This window comes from Atta colombica, unplaced genomic scaffold (assembly GCF_001594045.1).
Source record: "Atta colombica isolate Treedump-2 unplaced genomic scaffold, Acol1.0 scaffold239, whole genome shotgun sequence".
NCBI lineage: Eukaryota > Metazoa > Arthropoda > Insecta > Hymenoptera > Formicidae > Atta > Atta colombica.
The window spans coordinates 245117-255266 of NW_017259337.1; the positions used below are offsets into that span (position 1 = coordinate 245117).

General features: G+C 35.8%; 1 protein-coding gene across 3 annotated transcripts in view; it reads right to left on the bottom strand.

Moving 5' to 3' along the window:
• LOC108688814 (MAGUK p55 subfamily member 5-A) overlaps positions 1 to 10114 on the bottom strand; it is a 66907-nt gene extending 56793 nt beyond the window's left edge. For all 3 annotated transcript variants that reach the window (XM_018195266.1, XM_018195270.1, XM_018195265.1), the window contains exons 1-3: positions 9539 to 10114; positions 7601 to 7710; positions 7296 to 7353 (exon numbers count right to left, since the gene is read on the bottom strand). In XM_018195266.1, coding sequence (XP_018050755.1) covers positions 7296 to 7353; positions 7601 to 7710; positions 9539 to 9608 — 238 coding nt within the window. In that variant the 5' untranslated portion in view covers positions 9609 to 10114. The remainder of the gene's footprint in view (positions 1 to 7295; positions 7354 to 7600; positions 7711 to 9538) is intronic.
• Between the last annotated feature and the right edge of the window lie 36 nt (positions 10115 to 10150).

Below are 10150 nucleotides of genomic sequence, written 5' to 3' on the forward strand. Positions count from 1 at the left end.
CCGAATGAGATCTCGATCGAAACTCGATTCGAACTCGTGCGGAATCTCTCCTATGGAACAGCATTCCCGAATTCAAGAAACGTGGAATCGTTAAGTTTTTTCGCTCGCCGTTCACCGGACACCCCGTATATAATCCGCTCCGGTTTCTACCGCACTCGCTCGACTGCATCCCGTGCCTCGCACTCGTAAAACTCGTGCCTCTCTCGTCTTATGTACCGGCTTCATGCATCTCCTGTTTTCTACTCTCCTCCGTCCATACATCGTTTCGGTGAGCGGCGCTTCCTCGTTTCCGTGACGGTGCGGCCTGTACATTCAGGAGCGCGCGCGAATACGCCCATGCCACGACAATACGCGTTTGACACGCATCGTGGGCAGCGCGATTGTTAGCCCGCGTCGGGAAGAGAATAAAAAAAAAAAACACACATTCCGCATTATTCGCTGTACGCATGTACGCACACGGAAGGCGGATGTACGGCCGCGCGGATGTTGCCCGACGTGAAAATCACGCGGGGCCGGTTCTAGAAAGAGACTCTCATTTTTCATTTGTCTAACTCACCCGAATCTAAATACGTCATAATTCACTTTTATCGATAAATTCGCATGTATGCTCTCTAAATCTGAATTAGTGAATAGTCACTAATTACCACATTAGTGGCATACTTTGCACTGATAATCAGTGAAGAACTAAAAAAGGAAGAATGTTTGAGCATTATATAATTAAAATACTGATATTTGCACGTTAATTTCAATCTTCCAATATCATATTCATTGAATTTCAGTACTAAAATAAAGTTAGTTAGATCACACTATAAAGATTAGTTAGGAATCTCACATTTCATTCACTGATTACTAGTGGCATTGATATTCTTGATTATCCACTGATTCAGATTAGATTTAGAGAATGATTTATAATACATTATATATAGAATTTAAATAATAAATATACTTATCGTAAAAATGAAATGTGAATAAAGCCCGTTTTTATAATATATCGTTATCTAAAGATTAAAGTTACCGAGAAATGTATTAATAAATTTTATTGATAAATTTTTTGGTATCCTCTAATTTTTAGGCAACTATTTCTATATATTAGGTTTGTTTTTTGTATTTTTTGTACTCAGTGTTTTCGCTTTCTCTCTTTTCAATGTGAATATATATCTGTTTTTAAATCTGCAAAAATTTGGGAATTTCAAGCAACACGATCAGATCTATTATATAAAATGGATTTAAATGTGCGTACTTGCAAGAGAAAAAAAGAAGAGATTCAATATTTTATAACTTGCTTTTATGCATATACAAATTGGGATATATAGTTCGAAAGATATTTCTCATAGATCAATTTTAATGGATAAATTTGCGTGTCATAAGTAAATAAAAAAAAGATGCATACGTGACGTAACAAACAACAGATTCGAAAAGATGAACAAAATTCAGGAGCGGCGGAACAACGTGACGTTGACCGATGATGCAAGAACGTGAAGCAAACTTCGCGCCTCTAACAATAAATTATTATAGACAGATGTCAGTCATTTTCCCATATTTCAAATTATATATATTACAAATTATATATATTATAAACTAAGATTTAATATGATGTACTCACGGGGACACAAATGCGTTCTCATCCGAAGTTTCAGAATATCGGATTATAATAATAAGCATATTTGATATTATTATGTCCCAATATTGGGTGAGAAGATGCTTATATCTTTGTGTGATATATACAAGTTATCACATATTGTTTAAAATCATTATTATGTGTAATAATAATATAAATTGTAATATTAATAATAAATATATATAATTTTTTTATATGGAAAGCTCTCTTTTTTTTAGTCTCAATTTTCTTTTAGATCCATATTCCTCACTTTTCGATAAATGCATGAATTTAGCGTATAGTTATATATTGGGCAAGAAAGTAATTGCGTTTTTTTAAAAGGCATCTATCAGTAAAAACCGCAATTACTTTCTTACCAACCAATATAAATATATCTTGGTAGAGTAAAATTTTAGCTTTAAGAATCTCTTTTTTAAATTGCGATACGACAATTTTTAATGGAGTTATGAGCAAATAAAATCAAAATGATCCTTTTATTTAATCCGCGATAACTCAGTAACTAAAAATCGTAGGAATATTAAAAAAAACCGATTTTGTAGGGAAAGTATCAAGCTTTCACGATAGATAGTCGAAAATTTTTTCAAATTTCTGAGCACGTTATAAACTCACAAAGTGACAAGAAAATTTTCCGTCTTTTTCAGCTCGCAGTTTTTGGTATGTAAAAATTACCAAACTCATATAAACTTAAAAAATGTGGTAAGCTTTTAAAAATAGAGATTTCAAACTTTAAAACTCTTTTCTTAAATTTAAATTTCATTCATTATTGACAAAGATACAGCTTTGAGCTAAAAAAACGCATTTACTTCTTTGCCAATCCAATATATTAGAATCTTTTAGAAATAAATGTGCGCATCGATAAAAGGGCATGAATACAAATCTTAATGTATGAATCAAATCTTGGAAAATTATATGTATTTATTGCGCAAAACACACGTAACAAAATCAATATATTTTTATGATTTATTTACATTTTCGAGCATCCGCCCAATGCATTTAATATTTATATCTTGTAGATACTTATTTAACTGAATAAAATATATATTACATGATTATATAGAAAATCTTATGAAGCTCTGAAAATAATTTCGCAAGATATACTTTTCTGATGTTGCATAAAGAACACTTACTACAAGGCTAAATATCCATATCTCAATACAAGGAATGCGGTTGAGGACTTAATATAAAAACGTGTGTAAAACGCAATAGCCTATTATCCTGGAGAATATATTACACCTGCGATTCCAATGAATATTCCTAACATTTCGTAAAATTCAATAAGAGACAATCTATTTCGTAAAGCGCGAATAAAACCCAATGAGTAGAAATAGAAATGCGAAAGAGGATATTAACGGAACACACATCTGAACTTTATATGTAAATTTATAAGATTGAAACATTCATGCAGTATGTATTAACGTTTAGATTTTTTTATAATTGTAACAGAAAAAAAGAAAGAAAAATAAATGAACAATGTGATCGAATTTAAATAATTACAAGCTCTCGCAGGAATTCCCGCGAGAACGACGATGACGGAGCGTGAAAAAGGAATACATTGGATAATCGAAATAAATAACAAAAAGAAGTTTCTACGCGATTAAGTAAAATACTTCTACGATCAAATTGAAAATTTATCGTTACGGAATGGAAAAGCCATTATAGGCTGAAACGATATTGATTTTAAGGCAAGAAATTGAGATAAGAAATACTGTGAAATAATGAATGACTAAATGAAATAATAAATCGACAAATTTTACTCAAGGAAAAAACTAATAAGATTTAAAAAATAGATCTCCGCCCTCCAAAGATTAATATTCGCGAAATGATATAATGCAGGGAAGTTTATGAATCGACGAATTGAAAAGGAAAGATTACGTGCGATTAATCAAACGCGAACGCCCGCTAAAAATTATCGGCAACCGGCGTGACAGAGCGGTAAGAGAGAGACTTAATAAACGTCAAGCCACGAGTCGCGATATCAGGTCGTAAACAGTGCGGACGCGAGCGGAAAACCGCGACGCGACAACGTGTGTATCGGAAATAAGTGGCGCGCGTGATATTGCGAAGTCGACATGTCACAAGAGACGGTGAAAGAGAGACGAATGGCGGAAAGAGGAAGAGAGAAAGGAAAGAGGACAGCAGCGGACACGCGGAGAAAGAAGCGTTGGCACGTTCTGGTACCGATCGTTCTGGTATCAGAAAACGGCCGGCGTGGCGGCCCCGAAACTGTGCTGCAGAAGTACACTTACACCGTGAGATTTAGCGCGCGGGATCGTTTAAAGTGCTGAGAAAGGAGTGAAAAGAGCGCAATGAAGAGAAAAGAGGAGCGGTTACCTTCGGCAGATCAGCGAGTCACCGAGACGATGACGAAGAGACGAGAGAGAAAGAGATAGGTAAGAAGCAAGACGGATCTCCTAGAGATCTGGCCTGGAAGCGGGAACGCGTTGAAGTCGCTCGTACAACACTATCCTATATCAGATGGATCACCACAGAGCACCAATCTATCACGAATTCACTCTTTCACGCGCGAAACTATCGCCGTGGATCGTTCATTTTCGACCCGCACGGCGGTCTGGTCAGGTCTAGTCGCTCGTGATCCACGATCAAACGTGGAATCGTGGTTCATCCGTCACACCGATCGCTTCGGCACGGTGTAGGTATGTTCGACGTCCTGGCGAACGCAGAAACGGCAGACGTAACCACGTTGCGTTCCCGATATGGCACTCGCGCGCGATCGCATCCGCAATCGCCAGGCTAGTCGATGAGAAATCGCGCGTTCTCTCAAGAAGAAGGATTCCGTACGGTTGTGCTGTCGTGTTGTCAACGTCGTCGTCGCCGGAAAGGACTTAGAATCGCGGTATCAACACGGAACGGAACGCGCGGAACCGTTTGCCGCGTACGAACGGTTCCTCCGTACTACCCCGCGGCGCGGACCGTGACAGCGGATACCATTCGAAGGTTATACCTCCTGGTCCGCCATGTGCAGCCGATCCGATGGCCTGTCCGCCTGCCTACCTGCCTACCTCCAGAGTTTTGCACTCCTGCCTCTCTCCCCCTTCTTTACCGCGATACCGTACGCGGCCACCTGGAGCGTTTACCTGGCGAACGTCGGATTCGCACGAGTCCTCGCGGAATCGCCCGATGATCCCCCTGAACGCCGTTCGAATTTTGCCGCGCCGCGGACCGCGCCGATTCCTCAGATTTTTCTCATCGTTACATCGTTTATTCTGAAGATACCTTCTCATATTGACACTTGAAACTCATTTTTACTATCAAAACAAATCACGCAAAATTGACGCTTGACGCTTGTTTTAATTTTAACGATATGATTTATTTTGATATTAACATTAAGTGTTAGTATAAAATTATACCTTAATGTTTCTATCACTATAGCTTAAGGGTGTTTTGTACAATATCAGCTAAAATATCAATAAAAAAGCTAATTTCAATTAAAATCAATCAAAAGATTTTATCATACACTGTAGAGAAAAACATATTTAAAACATTTATTTGTAGGATGATATAATGTTTATTTCGTTAAAATAAATTTTATTTAAAAACGCAGAAATAAAGTTTTACTACTATTTTCGTTTTTTACAATTAATAAAAAAAATTAGGTATATTTCACGAGAACGTGTATTCTGTTCGTTACAAAAATATTTTTATAATTAATAAACATTTAAAAAATGTCGCAAGTTTCATTTGTTTCGGAATATTTTGACTTTTTTTCTCAGTGTGAATGCTGTACCTGAAACTGTGTGAAAAATAAAACAACAAATTATTTTTAATTGCTTATGCAGAACAATTATCATATTTCACTGCAGTTTTAAGTAAATAACTTTTAAAACGAATAAGTGGATCCAAATGAACTGTTGCGTGAATTTTTATTAGTTTCATTAACATATAAAAAATTTAATTTAATTTGTAATGCTACTTCCTCATTAAATTTACAAATAAATACAGTGAGAACTGATTGAAAGTAATCGAACTAGTAAGATTCCGATCATATCAATCAGATTTCTGGTTTCTTCATAATTGGACATTTGATTATTTCAATTAGAAATGTAATAGATTTAACCAGAAAATTCTGATTCATTTATATTTTCAATCAGAAATTTTTCTCAGTATACTATAAAACATTGTTCTTATATAAGAAACAAAGCAAAACAAAAAAATTAAATAACTTTTAAACCAACAAAGAAAATATATCTAAATTTTACAATGAATATTTAAATGTAAGAATAGGAAAATCTATGAAATTTTCATAATGCTTTGAGATGTGGCACATACAACCTTAAATTTAATTTCTCCAGGTTCAACTTACTCTCTCTTTATCTTTCTTTTAATTCTTAGAAGAGATAAAATTAAACAATGATAAAAAGAAAGTTAAACCGAGATTAAAATTAATCTACATCAATAGAAATTAACATCGTGTAATTGTAAGAAATGCGCCCAAATTTGGTCCAATAAATTCGTAAACATCACTTGAGAATTAAACGGCTGCGTTATGCGCTACGGCGGGATTTGAGTAAACGTAATGCTGTTCGTAGAATAAAATGAAACAGATTAATGGGATGATTATTGGAATTATCAGAATATAGAAATATATTACGGGTACTGATACTCGGCAAAAATAATGATACAGAGGCACGATTCAAGTGATTAAACGAATTAAAGGGCTTGCAATTCGCGTTGACTTCACGGATGCAATATTGAAATCGATTGAAATAAGCCTGTTATCAGCGTGCATAATATAGCGGCGCTATTCATATGAATGAATCACTTTATTATCATTGTGCACGACATGTTATCGTCTTTGCTACATACGCGAGCCGACAACGGAGAGGAAGGAGGGGGGGGGGGGAAGGGAACGAAATAATTATAACAGTTTCAAAGCGTATTAGCGTGCAACTCTGTGTATGTATTCACAGTTCTCTCACGCGGAACTTCCCTGACATGTGACTCCGCTACTTTTGACAGAAAGGAATGCGGCATTCGCGCTTGAAAAGATTTTTCCGGAATTTTTCAAATTCTTTGGACTATCGTTCCGAGCACCGTTTTCGTTGGAAAATTGTGTCCGGCAGGAACGTGTCAACATCAATTGCGGGACTTCGTCCCAGACTCTGCGATCGAATTCTTATTTTTGTCCCCCGTCAAAGTCTGTCGTCGCGCGTGACGTCCTACGGAATGTTTAAAATGTTGCGCGTTTATTGAACGAGGGCGGGGACATAATACGGGACACGAAATCGACTGTGACCCGTCTATTTGAATTGTATTCAAATTCATACGAGCGTTTGCCCAAGCACGGTTGTAACAGAGCGGCAATGCCGCTCCGGTTGGTAATGAAATGTCTCATTTGCTTTAAAAACATCTGTTCAAAGAATACCATGTCGCCGGCGTTTGAAATAATGAGGAAAAAGGTGAATTTACATGAAAAGTAAGTATAGCTGCGTTTGTTTAGTTTTCCCTGTCTTTCACTTTCTCCCATTTTTTTTCATTTAATCCTCCATATTTTTACATTTGTTATACATTTATATTTGTTCAAAATTTAATAAAAATTGTCTATATAATCTCTTTGACGCTTCACTTATTTCTGTTTCTTTTTTTAACTTTAAATGCCCAGAAATATATAATACATTTACAAAATGTAAATATAAAAGGTAAGAGAGAATCGACTCACCCACGTTCCTGTTTCCGCTTCTCCGAAGACGCAGACATATTGTTCGAGAGTCGATGCACTTGAATCAAAGAAAACACAATTATTTGTATTAAGAAAATATAAAAATAAAATATGTATACATATTTGCGATGTACACATTTTCTATCTTTCTTTTATAACATCTTTTTATTAATTATATTGTCTTATTTCCAAAGAATAATGAAAGTTTGTAAGAAGAAATGACAATTATTATTTTATGACAAAATATAACGTGCGATTCTAAATATATTAAAAATATAATGACAGAGATATATTAATATAATTACCTCATGTATGTATTGAATGACTTCGGTATGAGTTGCATTTTCCAAGGTGCGACCGTTCACTTCTAAAATTTCATCGCTCACTTCCAGAGTGCCATTATCCGCCGGCGATCCTGCATAAGCGAACATAATCTTACTATAATTTATAAAATTTATTAATTGCAATAATGCCTAACGTTAGAGAGAAAACAATTTTAATAAATTTTAATAAATGACTCTGATATACATTGTGAATATTAATCGTATTTCGTGTTAAATGGATTCTGTAACATGCCTTCGAACGCGACATCGCTTTCAATAATCCGTATTGAAACGAGACATCGAAGCTTGCAAAAATCCCTGTTTAAACGCCTGTGAATGTAACGTATAATCTGCTTCGTAAACGGAACGTACCTGCTAATGAGCACGGCTATTTAAAGGATACTGCGCGTAAACGAATTGTAAAAGCAACTGACTGCATTCTTTCCCATGGCGTACAAGAACACAAAATGGTGCGAAAAATCTTTTTCTCAAGATAAACGGAAAAAAAGAATATTGATGCAACCGATTTATCTATCCCTTGTAATTCGAACGTCGATAGCAATGAAGAATTAACATAACCGTGGCTGATTTAATTACGTAAAATATGTAAAAAAATAAAACGCGCGTACAAGTTATATATTCAAATATCACCAACGTTAAATATATCATTTGTAAAGATTGTTTAGAAAGAAAAAAAAAGGATTTAAAACAAAAATATCCAACAGAAATCAAGGAAAAAAAGGAGTGAAACATAAAATGAACAAGTACCTTCTTCAGGGCGATAAAGCGCGCGTTACGATAAGTAAACATAAAGGTCAGCCTATAAATAACACGTCGCGAAACACGTCCTCTATATGAATCGTCGTGCATTACTGTAACATGTCGCGTAAATCGGAAATCCGTCCGTCGCACATTTCCCGCTTCCGAAAGCGTGCGACGTGTGCATGACGTGTAAGCTATGCGCATGATGATCGCTAACGAGAAAATTATCACTTCTCATTTAGATTCCTACGCATATCCCCGAGAGCGATCGAGGATAACCATATATATCTAAAGAGACGCTCGATGTCGATTCATTCGACAAATATTCAGTAAGCCAATGTAAACGTCATAAAAAAAGAAAATCTAACAATAAAACTTGAAAATACTATAGAGAGAAATTCCATAAAAAGAAGACACGGCAGGGTCTCTGTATCAAGTAGACTTCTGAAGACCGGGCCATAACGTTAGGTATGCGTGATTTACAAAACAAAAACACGTGAGTGTTTTTCGAAAATTTAATTTACAGATTTATATTCTATTTTCTCATGGTTTACACTCCGAGCGTTAATGATCCAAGTAGAAAAACAGATTACAATAACGTTAAAGTGACTCAAAATAAATTATAACTGATTGAAAAGTAAATACCTTTAGTATTCATTTTGACGTTATTTTTTTTAAATTTATTTTTTTTAAATTATTTAATGTGATTAATCTTGCCATTAGTTTCTCACTGGGTTCAAATGTATAAACCAATTATATTCAAAAATTTTACAACAGTTGCAAAGCTGTTTTTTTCTGTTGAATGCATCCAATATCATGATAACTGCTTGCTCAAGGGGAACAAGAAAGTCAACAAAAATATCAATTTGATGTTATATTGAACGAATTTATATCATTTATTGATGATTAGACCAATATGGCATCAGGTGCTTTCCATTTAGTGACATAAATCGACATAAGCATTCTATCTTTCTTTGCATTTAGTGAGTAGTGAAGATAGAACAACATCTCTGTCAACTTGTATCACTGAATGAACTTACTATTTTGACTGTCTTCTTTCGATGTTTTACCGTCGCGTGAAACGTGTTTTGCGTAATATTTGGCGCCCTGTCGAATAATCTGGCGTAATACATTGTTGCTAACGTAACCGTTACGTACCATAGAGCTTGACCCTCCCGTTGTCACTCGTCAGTAAAATAACGTATCCTCCTAGGTATGCATCGACCATTTTCGCTAGTAATTATCCGCCGTACATAGGGGTAGTCCGCTATTAGATTACCTCGCGCGACACTCCGCGCGAATGACGCCCGCGCGCAACGTGCACTAATTACTTCACACTACGCCGGGTCCGCCCCGAAAAATCGGTCCGCCGTTATTAACGTCGTTAGTACATGCCATTTTCCCGGTTTCCTCTTGCATCTTCACTTCATTTTAGTATCGACCTTGTGACCTACTTCGCGGCCGGTTAACAACGATTATATTTTTCATACGACACGGAACGCACTTCTTTCTCTCTCTTGTTCTCTCTTTCTTTTTTTCCTCTGGTTCGTTCTTCCTCTAGTTTTCCATTTCGGAGTGGCTTTTCTTTATCATATATCGTGTATATTTAATCTTGTTTTCCGACATGTTCGCTGTATTTACGATCGTATCGCTTATACGAGATCGTTGATCGATTCATCGGAAGTTCAATATTCCTTCCTCTTCTCTTTCTCTCTCTCTTTCTCTCTCTCTCTCTCTCTCTCTCTCTCTCTCTCTCTCTCTCTCTCTCTC